This window comes from Epargyreus clarus, unplaced genomic scaffold, assembly GCF_041222505.1.
Source record: "Epargyreus clarus isolate Ecla_fem2 unplaced genomic scaffold, WU_Ecla_fem_2.2 ptg000006l, whole genome shotgun sequence".
Taxonomy (NCBI): Eukaryota; Metazoa; Arthropoda; class Insecta; order Lepidoptera; family Hesperiidae; genus Epargyreus; species Epargyreus clarus.
In genome coordinates, this window is record NW_027332214.1 from 6,196,111 (window position 1) to 6,214,920 (window position 18,810).

General features: G+C 37.5%; 1 protein-coding gene across 1 annotated transcript; it reads right to left on the bottom strand.

Moving 5' to 3' along the window:
- Window positions 1-70: 70 nt before the first annotated feature.
- On the bottom strand, window positions 71-18,677 carry BAEE (BzArgOEtase). Its single transcript, XM_073073841.1, has 7 exons — window positions 18,328-18,677; window positions 15,982-16,130; window positions 14,982-15,183; window positions 14,476-14,581; window positions 13,734-13,921; window positions 12,589-12,690; window positions 71-817 (listed from the first exon to the last, which is right to left on the bottom strand). The coding sequence occupies exons 1-7, from the start codon at window positions 18,392-18,394 to the stop codon at window positions 507-509; spliced, it is 1,125 nt and encodes a 374-aa protein (XP_072929942.1). The 5' UTR covers window positions 18,395-18,677; the 3' UTR covers window positions 71-506.
- Between the last annotated feature and the right edge of the window lie 133 nt (window positions 18,678-18,810).

An 18,810-nucleotide genomic window follows, 5' to 3' on the forward strand; every position in this document is an offset into this window, starting at 1 on the left:
TCACAATACATAATACATAACTACGTGTATGTTCTCTGCGATAAAAAAAACCTCAAGTAAAGAAAACATCTTAACTACAAACATATGTTTATTAATAGTCATGGCATTTTTATATTCTAGGTACATAATTATATACAATATTAAATGAAAAAATAGTGCAGAATGTAACAAAAAAGTTCGGGAATGCAGATCCTTAAGATGACAACGCAAATGTCAATATTAAACCGGTTACATACGTGTCGAAAACCTTGTAAATATACACAGAATATGTATTGATGCGTGCGCAAATTTCCTGTATTTTTCATACTATATAGTTGGGTATGTACAGTCAGCTTCAGAAGTATATGGGCAAAAGCATTACCTATTTCGGTAATTTAAAATTATAATAATGTATTTTATGAGAATAAATGTCTGTTTCTGGTAATTGCTGTGAATAACTTTATCAACTAATGGTCAAGGTCACAATAACAATTATTAAAATTAATAATAACTCCGATTAGAAATCACTACGGTTTCATGTTAGATATAATCCACTCCAAGTATGACGTCACACGGGTGTATACTCCAGGCCAGCCTCGACTTCCACATGGCGAGGGTCCATATGATACGACTCCAACGACTATCCAGTTCTGTAGAGTGGGGATCTGACCCATCAGAGGTCCACCTGAGTCCCCTCGACAGGAATCCTGGCCTTTGTCACCTCCAGCGCACAGTTGACGGTCAGATATCTCTTTAGAGGCCTTTTTGTAGACGTTGCGGCAATCTTCTTGGCTCCGTACAGGCAATGCTACCTTCAGTTTCACGTCAGAGAAAGACCCTGGAATAGAAAGTATTAAATGTCAAATAATCGTTACGGATTGTTAGGCAAAGTTTGAAAATCCCTGCACTTTCTAAAAATATAAATTTGGTTGGTATGACCTCCTAAATTAATTTCTTTATGCCAACAAAGTTGCTACAACATATTTCATAAGGTAAAATAAAATACATTTTCAGTTTTTGTAAATCTACATATTTTATAATTAATTCAATAAGGGGTTAAGGCGGTAGAATTTTATAAATAATAAATGGCATTCTTATGTATTTAAGTAGCAATAAGAAAGTCTGACATAATGTATTAGCTTTTACCGCTGCTTCGTTCACAGCCACTTTCTATCTATCTCTCAGGATACCCTACTACCCTATATCCTTTTCTAAACCCTGGACAAAGTGTGTACAAAATTTCATGATAATCGGTAAGTTTATGTAGTTAGCCCAACAAACAAACACTCCCATCCGACGCTTTCTACACTCGCATTACCTTTAATTATTTATACTCCCCGCCAAACTGTTTGTCCGCTCTGATGTTCTTGCGAGCAGTAGCACTACCATGAGTTGGCATAGAAACGCCGCTATAGAAATAGTAAATAGAAAACTATTGTCATTTGGCTAGTGAATAACATAACTACTATCGTTACGGTATTTCTTGACAACGTCTGTCAAATTAATGACTCATGGGACCGAAATTGTATGGCAATAGATAATAATGACATTCGCTAGCGATTTGATTTCGATAGGTTTTTTACGTATCGAGTTACGCCACTACGGATTTTAGTTCTACGAGTAACCACCAGAGGCGCTGTACAATTTTTCATACATTTATTTTACGCAGTCGCTAGCGAGTAATACTTTTGTAAACTCATGGTAGTGCTACAGGTGTAGTTACTATGGCGACGTGATTGATTTTTATATTCTGAGCCGACCAGCAGTTTTACGCGGACTATACAAGTGTACATACGGGCCCTACTGTATACCTATTACGTTTGCCATCACTAGGTAGAGATATTTTTAATTTAGGTACACATACTATAAATTTACCTAGTATGTAGTTATTTTTTTAGGTTTCCTCGTACACTTTATTATTATTTATACTTAAACTGATCCTCTTTTTGAAAATTGAAACTGTTGATCACTTCCTATCAGGTGAACTGTATCCAACTGTTAAATGATGGACATGTGAAATCGCCTAAATTGGATTGTAGTTCTACCTGAGATTGGCCATCGATTTATTATCTGAAGGCTAAACCTAGATTTCTTTTATAATATAGGAGTAGCAGACGAGCATGCAGTCCACCTGATGGTAAGTGGCTACTGCCGCCCATGGACATCTGTAATCAACCCCAGATAGGATTAAATATTCCTACCTGAGGTCGGCCACGGTCGCCGCTACCCCTGAGGACTAAGCTGGAACGCCTCGGAAAAGTCTGTCTCCCTTACCACAACTTTCAAACCGGACCACAGCAGCGCCTAACACTGTTTTTATTAGGTAGAAATAGGTGTGGCGGTGATACTGCCGGAGTCGAACCACAAAGGGTTCTACCACCTTCAAAATTTAACCTAGATTTAACGATATTTGTTTTGCCCGCATTTCTTACAGTACGTAGGTAAGTTAACTTTGCAGTTTTCATACTTCATTTGAACTTGTTCCTTATCTACATCGTACACAGTATAGGTACTCTAGTTTAGTATTATACGCACATTTGCTTGTTCGTATATTTCCTTAAGCCTTGAAGGATAACAATTGCGCTACAAACAAGAAAAACCTCAATATTTATTAACCTCAATATTACGCAACATGCCCTTGCGGGTTTTTGAAGACGTCATGGGGATATTCAAAAACAAAGTTGGATTTTCCTAGGTCATTTTGTTTTGAATAACTCATCCTTAATTTTACTCTAAGTTTAGAATACGTATAGAAATGAATCGCGTCGCCATAGCAAGTTGTATGACTACACCATAGATTAGTAAAGATACTTCGCCGCCTTGTAATTGAATGAAGCCACAAACGGCTTATTTTAGTAAGTTCTTTTTTTGAATTCTTGACAAATAAAAACATTTTTAGAGAAAATTTACGAATAAATAACTAATACTGCGTAATTTACGTAATAAATAAATAATATTTCAAATATTTTAGAGACATTTTAGCACGGAGACGTGGCAAAACTTTTTTACTATTTCAATTCTCAAAACTGGTTACATTTTCTTGTTAGGAATGAGTAATTTTTACTAATCTATGGACTACACCTGCTCGCAACAACTTCAGAGCGAACTTGCAGTTTGGCGCGAACTATAAGTCTAATTCCGCGTGTAATGTTTATCAAACCATTACATACGTGGATGGACTGTAAGACTTGTATAGGTTTGTAAACGAATATAACATAACTTTGATCAAACCAAACGTTTGGAGAACCGGGCGGACGCATCATAACATTTAAAAAACTTGACAAAATCTAAAATAAAAAGAACGTTGACCTTAGTGTTGCAATTTTATCAGTAAACCAGTTTTTTAGACGCACCTACTTATTTTGATTGTTGTATGCACTTAATCAACGGTTCTCATATCTTCTGTTTAAAATATTGCAAGTGGTATAAAAAACACATTGGATAACTTTTGACATGACGGTTTGTCAAAGTTCAAAGACATACTTCCCTATTCCCTAATTGTATTATTAAATTGTTAAGTAGGTATCAGCATTTTAATGTATGCTAAATTACTCGTATATTCCGCTTAATCTATTATTTATTTTAAAAGACGTGGTGACCCAGTGGTTAATTCTATCTTTTAGTATGGGTCCGTGGTTCCAATTTCAAGTTAGTTATGTGCCACCCTCTAAGTTGGTGCGAGAGGTGCGGAGGGGCGCCGAAAACACCCGAGCGTCACTGTTCAGTAAAGAGGCTAGGTTGTTAATTGAATGGCTACTTAAGCTACTTTAAGAAAGAAAGAAAGAAACCATTTATTTTACATGCTATACAAGTTACAACATACAAAAGAAAATAATAACAATGGAAGGGATACAATAAAAATAATAACAAATAAAATAACACGTGTTACATGCGCGACCTAGATGAAGACCGCCGACGCTGCAGCGCGTGTTAACTCCACGCGCGCCCTCAATTTAGATGTAGCTGACGCGACATCAGCATTTAATAATTTTCATTTGAATTATAATTAGAATTATTTGTCATTATATAGCTGGATCTCACATCGACCACTATAATCTTAAATTGTAATTTAATAAATTAGTTTAAAGTAACTTTGGTTTTTTTTGAGTCCTCCGGCTGTCGTTAACGTAATTGGCGCAGTCGGTAGGATACTTCGAAGCAGTGGTTAGGCTCTAGAAGACCAAGAAATCGGACAGAAGAGGACCAGCTGCGTACACTATCAAGTGTTTCGTCGAGGTATCCCGAACATCGTACGTTCAGCCGAGGCCGCACTCAGAAATCAGCGCCGAAAAAGACCAGAGAAGACACATGTAAGTGCTTTGAATTGCATTTTCTTTTCGTGTTGTCTATCCCTTCCCACCATTTTCCATCTAAGAAAACTCGGGGAAGAATCTGTCTCTTCAAGACAGATTCATAGAAATAGTGCTTTAGATTATAATAGAAATTTGGATACATTAGATTCGGATTCTAATAATTCAGATTCATTAAACTGTAGCGTAGATTTAAATTGTTCTAGCTTATATTTAGATAGTACGATAATTAATTTAAATATGGACCCAGATACGATTTTTAAGGCTTTACGCTCAGTCCCAGATTTTGACGGCAATCCTAATATTCTCACACGATTTATAAGATTTTGTGACCAATTAGTACTACAATATATTAAAAATGATCCAGGCTACGAGTTGACGAATTTATGTTTAATAAATGGCATCTTAAATAAAATTACGGGCGCCGCAGCTCGTACAATTAATTCCAACGGCATTCCCGATAGTTGGCTAGGTATTAGAGAGGCCTTAATTAATAACTTTGCCGACCAGAGGGATGAAACTGCCCTCTACAATGATCTATCTCTAGCGACTCAAGGTAACGACACCCCTCAAGAGTTTTATGACAGATGCCAGACCCTTTTTAGTACAATTATGACATACGTTTCTTTGCATGAGTCTGTGGCTACAACCATTGAGGCCAAGCGAAACCTTTATCGTAAATTAACCAAGCAGGCGTATGTCAGAGGTTTGAAAGAACCTCTCGGGTCCCGTATACGGTGTATGAGACCCGAAACTATAGAGAAGGCTCTGGAATTTGTCCAAGAGGAACTTAACGTGATGTATCTTCAGAATCGCAATAGCTCTTCCTCGGACCGGCGTCCACCTATCACACCACAACCAACACCAAAAGTACCGTATTTTAACAATTATTCTGTGCCTAATTTAAATTCTCCCGGACCAAGCTGGCAGAGGCCTGCCCCCACGCCTGTTAATGCACCCCAGCATTGGCGTCCCCCTCCTCAATCTAACCAACCCCCGCAGCGTATGTTTATGCAGCCCACTCGTACGCAGCAAATGTTCAGAGCTCCCCCTCCAAACTATAATAATAGTGGATTTAGACTTCCTCCCAGGAACGCCCCTCAGGCTACAGGACCAAAACCTATGAGCGGAGTTAGTCATTTTACACCTAAGCCGTTACCCCCGCGAATCTCTGGTCACGATTGGCAAAGATTTGGCAATCCCCCTCCATCTAACTACTTTAAGACAAGAGAAATGAACTTTAATGAGAGTTATGACTACGATGACTATAATTATGACTATTATGACTATTATTATAACTATCAGACCGACTATACAGAACCTGACTATAATAATTATTATGACTACCACACTGTACCAGACTACCACTACGAAAATTACCCTCAGTACTGTGAGAGTCAGGGCTCACGTCCCATGCACTCTAAAGAACCGCCGCAACCCTCTAACAGAAAACCCGAGAAGGATTTTCCCAAGGACCACTGCGAAACCACACCAGAATAGAACTTAATTTGCAATCAAAAAAAGAATTACCATATATTCAGTTCCACAATCCACCTCTTAAATTCCTTGTAGATACCGGTGCAAACCAGTCCTTTATAAGCCCTGAAGCCGTAAATACTTTTTTCTCACACATACAAAGAAACTTTGATCCTTTTGAAGTCACTAATTCGCGTGTGACAAGTACGCATGAACATTCAATTACTATACCTAGTTTTCCGGAATTCAATAGCCAGAAAAATATTAAATTATTCATATATAAATTTCATAACTATTTCGACGGATTAATTGGCTTAGATTTGTTAGAAAATTGTAAAATAGATTTAAAACATAACCTTTTGTTAACTGAATTTGCAAGTATACCGTTATTACGTTATCAGTGTAGAAAACCTAAGTCAGAAGAAATTATTCCGGCCAACTCCTCTCGCCTAGTGACCATCCCTATTCATCACCCTAATGGCGACGTATACATCCCTGAACAGTTTTTATGCAATTGTGTTATACACGAATGCATTACGACAGTGACAGACGATACTGGTATAGTGGAGATCCGAAACCCGACAAACAATGACGTATTACTTACCTTTGACCGACCAATGACTATTGAACTCTGTAACGCAGAGTGTACCCTTAAGGAACAAGACCCAAGTCGCGTTAATGACGTACTAGCCCGACTTCGAACTGACCACCTAAACCCCGAAGAACAAGCTAACTTAAAGACCTTGTGTGCACAGTATGCCGATGTATTTTATATAGAAGGAGAACCCCTGACATTTACCAACAAAATCAAACACAATATTAGGACCCATGACGAAATCCCAGTATATACCAAAAGTTATCGCTACCCTTTCGTACACCGACAAGAAGTTAGAGACCAGATAGAAAAAATGTTACAACAAGGCATAATACGACCTTCGGACTCTGCTTGGAGCTCGCCTATTTGGGTAGTACCCAAGAAAGCGGACGCTTCCGGCAAACAAAAGTGGAGACTGGTAGTCGACTTTCGAAAACTTAACGACAAGACTATTGACGATAAATACCCCATCCCTAATATTTCAGACGTCTTAGACAAACTTGGTAGGTGTCAATATTTTACAACTTTGGACTTAGCCTCAGGTTTTTATCAGGTCGAAATGAACCCCGACGACATCCCTAAGACCGCGTTCAATGTCGAACATGGGCACTTTGAGTTCTTACGCATGCCCATGGGACTTAAAAATTCTCCATCGACGTTCCAACGAGTCATGGACAATGTACTCAGAGGACTTCAAAATGAAATATGTTTGGTTTATTTAGATGACATCATAGTTTTCAGTACTTCTCTACAAGAACACATGTTGAATCTCGAGAAGGTTTTCAGTAGACTTCGAGAATCTAATTTTAAGATTCAGATGGATAAATCTGAATTTCTAAAATTAGAAACAGCCTATCTTGGACATGTAATTACTAGAGAAGGCATCAAACCGAACCCTGATAAAATTAAGTCCATTCAAAATTACCCAATACCTAAGACAAGTAAAGAAATAAAACAATTTTTAGGACTTTTAGGCTATTATAGGAAATTTATACCGGACTTTGCACGACTGACAAAACCAATGACTAAATGCTTAAAAAAATCAAATAAAATAACTTTAGACTCAGAATACATTAACTGTTTTGAGAGATGTAAGACTTTACTGACTAACGACCCCATTCTCCAATATCCCGACTTTACAAAGGACTTTATCTTAACGACAGACGCTTCTAACGTAGCGATAGGAGCCGTACTTTCACAAGGTACTATAGGTTCAGACAAACCCATCTGCTATGCTTCTAGAACCTTAAACGATAGTGAAATGAACTACAGCACTATCGAGAAAGAACTTTTAGCCATAGTATGGGCGACTAAGTATTTCAGACCCTATTTGTTTGGACGAAAATTTAAAATTTTGACTGACCACAAACCCCTCCAATGGATAATGAACCTGAAAGAACCGAACTCTAGACTGACACGATGGCGACTTAAACTGAGCGAATACGACTACACTATCATTTACAAAAAAGGAAAATGTAACACCAACGCAGACGCCCTATCCCGAGTTCAGATTAATAACGAGGAAATAGAATCCCTCCTTAGAGAATGTGGAATCGATCTATCCACGAGACCTGAACCCCCTGGATCTTCAACAGCCACCATACACACATCCAATGAAGACCCTATTTTAGAGATCCCCATCACAGACGAACCCTTAAATAAATTCCACAGACAAATTTGCTTGACAATCGTAGGTGACATTAAACGACGGACAACAGTTACAAAACCTTTTGACACGCACACACGAACCCACATCCAAATCTCCGAGTCGACTTTAGAACAAGACGTTGTCAATGCAATTAAAGAATACGTTAACCCCAAAATAAAGACCGCCCTTAAAATCACACCACCACTAGGGATGTATTCTGTTATTCCAATCCTTCAGAGGAACTTTAGAAACTCGTCTATGAACTTAGTTTTAGCTAAAACTGAGTTAGAAGACGTAAAGGAATATCTAAGACAACAGGAGATAATAAAACACTATCACGAGGGAAAGACTAACCATCGAGGCATTAATGAATGCTATTTGTCCCTCTCCCGTCGTTATTACTGGCCTAAAATGAAGGAAGAAATAACCAAATACATAAACGAATGTACAATATGCGGACAGACTAAATATGACAGAAACCCTATCAAACCACAATTTAATATCGTACCACCCGCAACTAGACCCTTTGAGATAGTACATATGGATTTATTCACTGCACAGAATGAGAAATATTTGACTTTCGTAGATTCCTTTTCAAAATACGGACAAGCCTATCATTTACGTGACGGTACAGCCCTCAGTATCTTACAAGGATTATTGACCTACTGTACACATCACGGACTACCCCTGACTATAGTGACCGACAATGGAACCGAATTCACAAATCAACTTTTCGCCGAATTTATAAGACTTCACAAAATTAACCACCACCGAACATTGCCTAATTCACCTAATGATAATGGAATCATAGAACGATTTCATTCGACGTTATTAGAGCATTTACGTATATTACGACTTAGACAAAAGGACGAACCGACAATTAATCAGATGCCTTATGCGATATTAGCATATAATAGTTCAGTACACAGCTTTACTAAATGCAGACCCCACGACATAATAAGAGGACATTTTGACCCTAGAGACCCACTGGACATTGACATTACCGAGCACTTAATGCAACAGTATATCTTAACTCATCGTGAACAAATGAAGACTGTATACGACTTGATAAACGAGTCTACCACAGCTGACCGTAACCAATTAATGAATAACCGAAATAAGAACCGCGAACCCGAAATAGAATACTCACCTGACCAACAAGTATTTATTAAAAACCCATTAGCTAATAGACAGAAACTAGCACCACGATATACACAGGATACCGTCCTTGCCGACCTCCCTATTCACATATATACCTCAAAAAAGAAAGGACCCATCGCTAAATCCCGCCTTAAACGTGCGCCTAAGAAACCCAAATAAAATTGTTACAGGTTTCGACTGGTACTGTTAGCTCACCTGACGATGGCGCTCGAGATAAGACTGGAACCACTTGACAATGGACCTGGACTACTACCCTTTAACCTTGGACAAACTAAAATTATTACCCATTACCATTCTTTTGTACAGTATATACAGCTCTCAGACTTGGAAAACCAACTTAACTCTATTGACAACCAATTGAACTATTTTAAGACTGAATTAGACAACAACACCCTACCCATATATGAACTTCAAATTGACTATTTGACCTCCAAACTTATAAAGATAAGATCCCAACTAAAAAGCTTAGAACCTAACCGCACAAAAAGAGGTATTTTCGATGGATTAGGATCATTAATTAAGAGTGTAACTGGTAACTTGGATCATTTGGATGCCGAAAAATATAACAGCGCAATAGAAATATTAGAGAATAACGAGCAAAGATTGTTATCTGAGTTCAATAATCATGTTAGCCTTAATAAAGCCTGGATGGTTCAACATTCACAATTGATTGACATCTTAGTGGAGAACCAACAGAAGTTAAATGAAACATTTAAATTACTTTTAGATAAAAATTACATTTACGAAGTTAAGTATGCCAAATTTGCACAACTCTTAGCTATTATCAGTGAAAACGCTGAGGATTTATATTTAGAAATAATTAAACTAGAAAATATTTTAGCATTTATTCGTGCATCGAGCACTCATCATAGTATGATAAGTATAGATAACTTAGAACATATGTTAACTAAACTTAGGAAAATTTATAGTAGTAATGAGATATTAGATGCTGATTTAAGAGAGTATTATAACGTCATTAAACCTGGTAGTTATTTCGTTGATAAACGATTAGTATTAATATTTAAATTTCCGATTATATCCCCGGACACTTACGAATTATTTCGCCTTTCCATCGTTCCTAACAAGTTCTTACAAACCTTTTTACCTCCGTATCCTTTCATGGCAACCGATGGAAAAGCATTCATGTACATGGAGGCTGAATGCCCGAAGTTCGGTCACCACCTTCTCTGTGAAGAAAATATTAACCATCTCTTAAGAGAGCACACTGATTGTATCCAGAGCATCATTACGCACCAGCTGATAGATAAATCCTGCAGTCCTACAAAAATTACAGTCACCAAGGAGGCCATGGAGCAGTTGGACGGACAACACTACACTCTTTTCTTCCCACAACCTACGAAAGTGGATTTAAAGTGTGGCCGTGAAGAATACTTATCTCTTTCTGGAAGTTATCTCGCCACTATTCCATATGAATGTTCCCTGCGTACAGAATCTATCACAATCATTAACATCAACGATGAAGTAAAAGGACAGCCACTGAAAATTACGGAGATCCCCAATCATCACATTTCCGTAGACGATAGTAATATGAACCAAATAACTCTTAACTCCGTCAACCTGAAAAGTCTACATAAATTAGAAGACAGGATATTTCTTCAGAAGCCACTCACCTTGGACAACACAAATTCTTCACTATACCATACGACGCTACCCTTCTACACTATTATATTTGGGGTACTCGCAGTCACCGCAGTTATAATAATTCGCCGCTATGTGAACCGCACTACCGCTACCTCTGAAAAGAAACCAGAACCCAAAAAGGACGAGGCTCACACCTATGCTACTCCTGAAGGATCCAGAACCCAGGAGGCCGTACCAGCAACATTTTCGGTCAAGGTACTCAAATAGTTGCTGCTCTGGGGGTGGAGGTGTTACATGCGCGACCTAGATGAAGACCGCCGACGCTGCAGCGCGTGTTAACTCCACGCGCGCCCTCAATTTAGATGTAGCTGACGCGACATCAGCATTTAATAATTTTCATTTGAATTATAATTAGAATTATTTGTCATTATATAGCTGGATCTCACATCGACCACTATAATCTTAAATTGTAATTTAATAAATTAGTTTAAAGTAACTTTGGTTTTTTTTGAGTCCTCCGGCTGTCGTTAACGTAATTCACGTGACGTAAACGATACAGTATAGCAGCAAAAATGGTCGCACTCAGTCTCTGCCGATGCCTGTGAGAAATAACAGACTCCGGCGACTGGTTTTCAGTGCGGCCCTGTACGTCGTGCAACTCTGACCAACGATGCCACACCAATTACACTATACTAAATGTATTATCTACAGTAAATAACTAAAAAAACAAAAGTAAATAACAGAAAAATGAGAAAGACGTATGCGTAATACCTCGTGTATACCTACAAATATACCTAAATAACATGAAGTGTTACTAAACTTAGTAATATAAAATAAAATATAATTCCCTACTGTGCCTAGCATACAACAGTCTGGCTAGGTGTAATGTAACGACCGACGCGCCTGCATACGTGCTTGCCTATACGTATGTATGGGTAGGTGGTTGTGTGTGTGTGTGTGTGTGTGTGTGTGTGTGTGTGTGTGTGTGTGTGCGTGCGTGCGTGCGTGCGTGCGTGCGTGCGTGCGTGCGTGCGTGCGTGCGTGCGTGCGTGCGTGCGTGCGTGTGTGTGTGTGTGTGTGTGTGTAAGTGAGTGAGTGTGTGTGCGTGTGTGTTGCGTGTTGTGAGTGTATTGAGTACGTTAACCTTCATATTTTTTTTGAAAGTTAAGGAGATGTGCTTTATACTTAATCCTAAAGTTATGCAATGTATTCAGGCAACGAATTGGCGGCGGCAAATTGTTCCAGCGCTTCGTGGCACAATATTCAAAGCTGCCAGCGCATTGGTAATGCAAGTTTATAAGACGAACCTCTAGTAATATGGATGGTATTAATATCCTTGCACCATTTCAGCTTATCGTACAGGTATGGGGGACACTTGTATTTAACAATGCCGAACAGTTGCGTGGCAAAGTGCAAGTGCCTGCGGTACTTCATTTTTATAATATTAGCGCCGTTAATGTATGGTGTGACATGCGCGCGAGGCGGAATATTGAAGCTTTACTACAACATACATATTCTGAGGCGTAACGTTGGGATGTGAGCTAAAAGCAAACGTCGCCAGGTTCTAGGGAGCGCCACCTAAAATGTTTGCTAGGGCCGCCACTGTACCGATCCGTACTTGGGTAACGAGTTGGACTGTGGCTTAAACCCCTGTCACTCGGAGGGGAGACCCGACCCCAGCAGTGGAATACGACTAAGATTTCTGATTTTCCGACATATTTTTCTTCTCGGCCCACGGGAATTCCCGTGAAATCCACGATGAGTCGGAACCAAAAACCCTAGACACGACACATAAGTAATAAATTTGAGAAACTTACTTCTTTCTGTCTTTCCCCATCCGGCGACTTCTAAAGTAAAATCTACGAAGGTACTATCACGTAACACCGCACTATTAGGCAGGCAAATTGGTTTCACGAAATCTGAAAAATAAATTCAAGTAGATTATTCCCTAAGTTACTTAGTACATATTACAGCGGCCACCATTATAAATAATCTGTAAAAAAAATCAAGTGTCTATCTATTACGGTTCAGGCATGGAGCCCTGTGATAGACAGCGACGTCGTAAGAGGGTTCTGTTTTTACCTTAAGGTATATTCCGCGTCATACTTCTAGTCCGCTCTGGGGGCCTACCACAATCTTTTAAAAATATCCTAGTTCAGGAAAGTTTTGTTTCAATATTGAATCAATATTATTTTGTTTCGTACGACGACCTCCTTAAAATAGTTTTGTTTTATTCCTGCTAAGTGATGTAAAATAATGAGTAATTTGTCTATTCCTTATCCAAGATGAAACAAGAGATCGAAACTAGTGTCATCTGTTTCGCACCACGGTCTTGATTATGTTCTGTCATACGCAGTTGAACAAACTTAAATACCTTATTAATTTTTCGCTTATCCATTGTATAAAACCAACTAAATTTGTCATATTTTGCTTAAAACAAAAAAAATTCTGCAAAAAAAATAATGAATAATTTCGACCGACATCATACAAAACTGCTTATTGTAATATTTTAAAAACGATTTTACCTTAACGATGTCGTGGTACGAAATTTCAATGTATGATTAAAATAAGTATTAAGAGATGGTAGTAGGTCCCCTGAAGTTGTTGCGCGCAGATTTAGTTAGCATAATATACTCCGTACTTAATAGAATAGAATAGAATAGAATAGAATAGAATAGAATAGAATAGAATAGAATAGAATAGAATAGAATAGAATAGAATAGAATAGAATAGAATAGAATAGAATAGAATAGAATAGAATAGAATAGAATAACGTAAGGACACGCTAATAACTACAATTTGCTATTGCGACGCGACTCGTTTCTATATTCGGAAAAGACTAGCAGCTTGGCGCGTACTATACCTACGCAACCCTTATTCATGAACAATAACCCTTGTTCATATGAACAATAACCAGTGGAAAAAGAATAGTTAATGATTATTATGAATAAATGTAGATTACCATTATAAGTAGCGTCGTATTTAAGTCGTATAAGTGCTATGTCGTACTGTTCATTGCCATCTATAGGGTTGTACTGCGGGTGAGTTATCAGCTCCTCTATAGGCACATCTTGGACTGGTGGGGCGCATTCTTCAAAGTTGCAATCAACCTTGCTGGTGATATTATATTCACCAAGGCGTATATGAGACCTGTATAAATCAACGAAGAAATATATTTTTATCCTCATCCTTACTAATATTATAAATCCGAAAGTAACTCTGTCTGTCTGTCTGTCTAGTTGTCTCTTCTTCACGCCTAAACCACTGAACCGATTTTAATGAAATTTTATACAAAGATAGTCTGAGACCCGTGAAAGGACATAGGATAGTTTTTATCCCGGAAATCCCACGGGAACTAGAGATGGCGATCGGAGAATCGATCTTTTGGACCCAAAACATCGATTATTTTAATCGATATTAGTAAGGATTGAATCGTAAGCTATGCATTTGATCAAGTGATGATCTTTAGCAAAGTTGAACGTACGAATTTTCAGTTTTATGTATGTTAGTATGTTATATTATTTTCTTTTAAACGCGGGCGAAGCCGCGGGCAAAAACTAGTACTTAATATATTAACAAACAAGCGTGCAGTTAAAGATGGTAGAACTCTCAGTTTGACTCCGGCGTTACCACGACCACACCTTTGTATTAGGTGTTATGATGATGAGATTCAAAAGCTTTTAATGAATAATAAATCAACTCACGGAATCCAATTGGTTGGTAACTCTGCCCCTTTTAAGCAATGCGCAGCTGTTAAGACGTATTTCGAGGATATTAAAACACCTCCACAGTGGAAACCACTGCCTTTCGCTGTAGACATACATTTTTAATTGTAAAATCAATTAATTAATCCCTATCCCCTATATTAAACACTCACTTTTTCATTATTTTTTACAGATGTCCATGCGCGGTAGAAGCCTCTTACAATCAGGTGGACTGCATGCTCGCCTGCTACTCTTATATTTAAAAACAAAAACTCGTCTGCTCAATATCATAGTCTTTGTCACTCAATTTAGATTAATCCAAAGACACTTTATATGTTTAAAACCATGAAGGCGTTAGGGGCTGCCCTACACACAGGGTGTGTCACAGATGACAGATGTCAATGAGACATACATACAAACATACGTACGCGTAACTAACATTACACTCCGCAGCAGGGTAAAAACATGATTAATAATAATAGAGCTAACATAAATAATATATTTACGTTTGTCATATTGTATGAGTGCCATCCAAGGATGCTCATCCAAGCCTGTTGCATTACCACCGACAATCCTGTCACTATTTTGGATTCCACATACTGATATATCTGGTAACAAATTAGCAGTAACAGGTCCAGACACTTCAGGCTTTATACGAAACGTTTCGCCTTTGTTTATCTTTTTGCGATACACATCTGGACAGCAGACCTGAAACAATAGGAATAACAAATAAACCTGACTACTAAAAATAATTAACTGAAAAGTAAGAAATGTAGCATATGGCATTCTTATAAATTAGACCAGTGTTCCGCAAAGTGTGTACCGGGCACACTGGTATACCGTGATCATTAGTTGGTGTGTCGCGGAAAAATAAGGTTATCTTATAAAATTATTTTAGTAATAAGGTAAAGGTAAGTAAAATACCTACACAAATCACGAGTGCGCACGAGCGAGGCGTTTTGTTGCATTCATCTAATTCTTTGGTTTCAATAAATGTTGATTAATATTATTTAAAAACTAATTTTTAATTTGTGGTGTACCCCCAAAAATGTTAGTTTTCCTAGATGTACCTTGAACACAAAAAGTTTGCGGAACACTGATTTAGACGGTCCAACGACACCTCATGTGTTAAAATCGGTTAAGCCGTTTGGCCTGTAGGTCGTAGCAAAGAATGAGAATCATGCAAATCGACTGAGAAATCTACTCATATACCATCTTGTTTTACCCGACTGCAGAGGGTAATGTTATCTTCAATGTTATGTGTGTATTTGCAGTTAATTTTCACTTGCTTTAACGGTGAAAGAAAACATCGTCAAGAAACCCGCATACCTGTGAAATCTTAAAAAAAAGTTTTCAAAAGTATGTGAAGTCTACCAATTCGCATTGGGCCAGCGCGGTGGACTATGGCCTAATCCTTCTCACTCTGTGAGGAGACCCGTGCCCAGCAGTTTGACAGTAAAGGGTGATGATGATATTGGTGAGACAGGTAAAACTTAAACAAATTACCTTGCCACCTTCACTACCGCTCATGTCATTAAATCCACAGTGCAGTTGTCTTGCAAGGCCAATGTACAATAGTGAACCTTTCTTGAGCCCAGCATCTAACTCTTCACATTCTGACAAAGGAATGCACTCCACACCACTGCCACAGTTACCTAAAACAAAATAATAAAATAATAAAAACCCCGACTGCAAAAAAATACACCCAAGTTTAATTTTAAGTGGTCTTATGTACAAAGAAAAATACTTCCTCAATCTTAAAAAAAAGGAAATCCGATCGGTCGAACCATACTACGAAAATACTACCACCTTTCAATGTCTCTCGTGATGCTCTTTTAAGACGCTTTTTTCACAGTCATCTCTACGTATGTGTTTGTGTGAGTATGTGACGAGTATACGAATACGTAGATATGTATACCATATTTAATTATAGGCATTCTTTATTTTCTTAGTTGGTAGACTTCTCTGTGGTTCTCGGCACCACCGCCATACCTATTTCTAATAACAGCAGTAAGCGCTGCTTTCTTTTATTTTAAAGGACTTACGACAGACGTAAGACAGACAGACATACTTACGTAATACAGACATACTTTTCCAAGGGATTTCAACCTAGTATTGTGGTATGTACTGCATGATTTAAAATATATACATATTATAGTAGCGGATTGGTCAAAATTGTGTTTAACTTAACTTTAATCCTTACTAATCCTTATCCTTACTAATATTATAAATCCGAAAGTAACTCTGTCTGTCTGGTTGTCTCTTCTTCACGCCTAAGCCACTGAACCGATTTTAATTAAATTTTGTATAAAGATAGTCTGAGACCCGACAAGGGACATAGGATAGTTTTTATCCCGGAAATCCCCCGGGAACTAGGGATGGCGATCTAAGATCGATTAATCGGAGAGTCGATCTTTTGGACCCAAAACATCGATTATTTTAATCGATATTAGTAAGGATTGAGTCGTAAACTATGCATTTGTTCAAATGATGATCTTTAGCAAAGTTGAAGGTACGAATTTTCAGTTTTATGTATGTTAGTATGTTATCTTATTTTCTTTTAAACGCAGGCGAAACCGCGGGCAATAACTAGTTTGTAATAAGTAGAAATTTTCCAATGTAGGAAAATTTTGGTAAGCAAAACATCACATAGATTGGTTAATAATAACTAACTTAGAATCCTTAACACAGTCGAAGATGGTTACATAAAACGAATATGTTTTTGTGGCTCATCGAGATTTCCAAGAATTAATTATTCGTTAAAAATTTTATCAAGCAGTAACCGGTTTCAACAATATCTGCCTAATTATTACTTTTATCATTATTAAACTATCAAAATGTCATAATTGTATTATAATATTAGGTTATAGCTATTAGTGTATAAACTGTAATTGTGTTTTACTATATAAAACGAGCTTTTGCCCGCGGATTCGCTCGCGTTACGAAGTAATATTTTCATCCCCTATTTTATCCCCTTGGGGGTAGAATTAATCAAGATCCTTTCTTAGCGGATGCCTACGTCATAACATCTACCTGCATGCCAAATTTCAGCCCGATCCGTTCAGTGGTTTGGGCTGTGCGTTGATAGATCACTATGTCAGTCAGTCACCTTTGAGTTATATATGTTTAGATGAGGAATAATATCAGTGGTGGACTAAGCTATATCGGAGGCCCGGGCGGATATTTGAATGAGGCCCCTATTCTAGGAAGTTGATCTAATTTTAAAAGCTTGTACAAATGTCTAAAAGGGTGTTTGAGGACATTTGGAGACCCCCAGGACCATAGCTCGGGTCACACCGCCACTGCTTCCATCCCCCCTTTAGTCCGCCAGAGGATAATATTAATATGTAGATTACTATATTAATTTAATTGATTACATGACCTAAGATTTACATTTAAATTCACATTTCAGTAATATATAATCTCACAAATATAGGTACTCTGTGAATTTGTCTGACATATAGTAGGTACATACAGATTATATATTTATTTTAATAAGATAAAGAAGTGTCAAAGGTATAAATCCTATATTTCACAAACGCGCGTTAACTTTATTTGTAGTGAAACATGTGTACATATACACAATTTGCGTATGTGCGTGTTTGGTAGCGTTACACACATATTTAATCACGATATCTTTATTTACAACACATGTGTATGCAACGCGCCCTCGTGAAATGAAAAACCATTATATTTATCACTTTATCCTTATAATAAAGAATAATTTATTTTTATTGAGTATTCTTAAGAACACACGTACATATAGGTACATATACATATACATATAAAATTGTTTAACGAATAGTAAATAAACATGGTTATCTTGTATAAATAAAATAGCAAAAAACTCACCGTCACCAACTACTCTTAGTATTCTCGCGAGGAAATATATAAGTGACACTTTTATAAACGAATTCATATTATTTCCTATTATGTATATGTCGTATAGGAAAACACAACACAAGCGTCTTATTACAACACGGTTTAAACAAGACTATTGGTTGCTAATTGACCCTGGTTTAACGGCTACCACTTAAAGGTTATCAACACATCACTTAAAGTTTATTTTCGTACTGTAGAAGCGTTGACAGTATGGTAACGTTTGGGTGATATTTATACCGAAAATGTATCACTGCAATTTATTAAAGATTTCATTATACAACAAGCTTAGTCTGAATATAAATTCACACTGTTGAATAAATGTGTGCGTTTTCCTTATATATTATTATCCTTCTCGCTTATATGATTAAGCTAGGTTTTGCCCGTGGCTTTTTTTTAAGAATAACGTTTTGGTTGTATTTATTGTACCCCATCAATAGTTCTGTTCAGTTCAGT

Coding starts and splice junctions, on each gene's coding strand:
- BAEE (XM_073073841.1), bottom strand. CDS start 18,394: ATGAATTCGTTTATAAAAGTGTCACTTATATATTTCCTCGCGAGAATA. Junction 14,582..14,981: donor ACTCATACAATATGACAAAC/GTAAATATATTA, acceptor GTATGTCTACAG/CGAAAGGCAGTGGTTTCCAC. Junction 13,922..14,475: donor TTACCAACCAATTGGATTCC/GTGAGTTGATTT, acceptor TGATTTATACAG/GTCTCATATACGCCTTGGTG.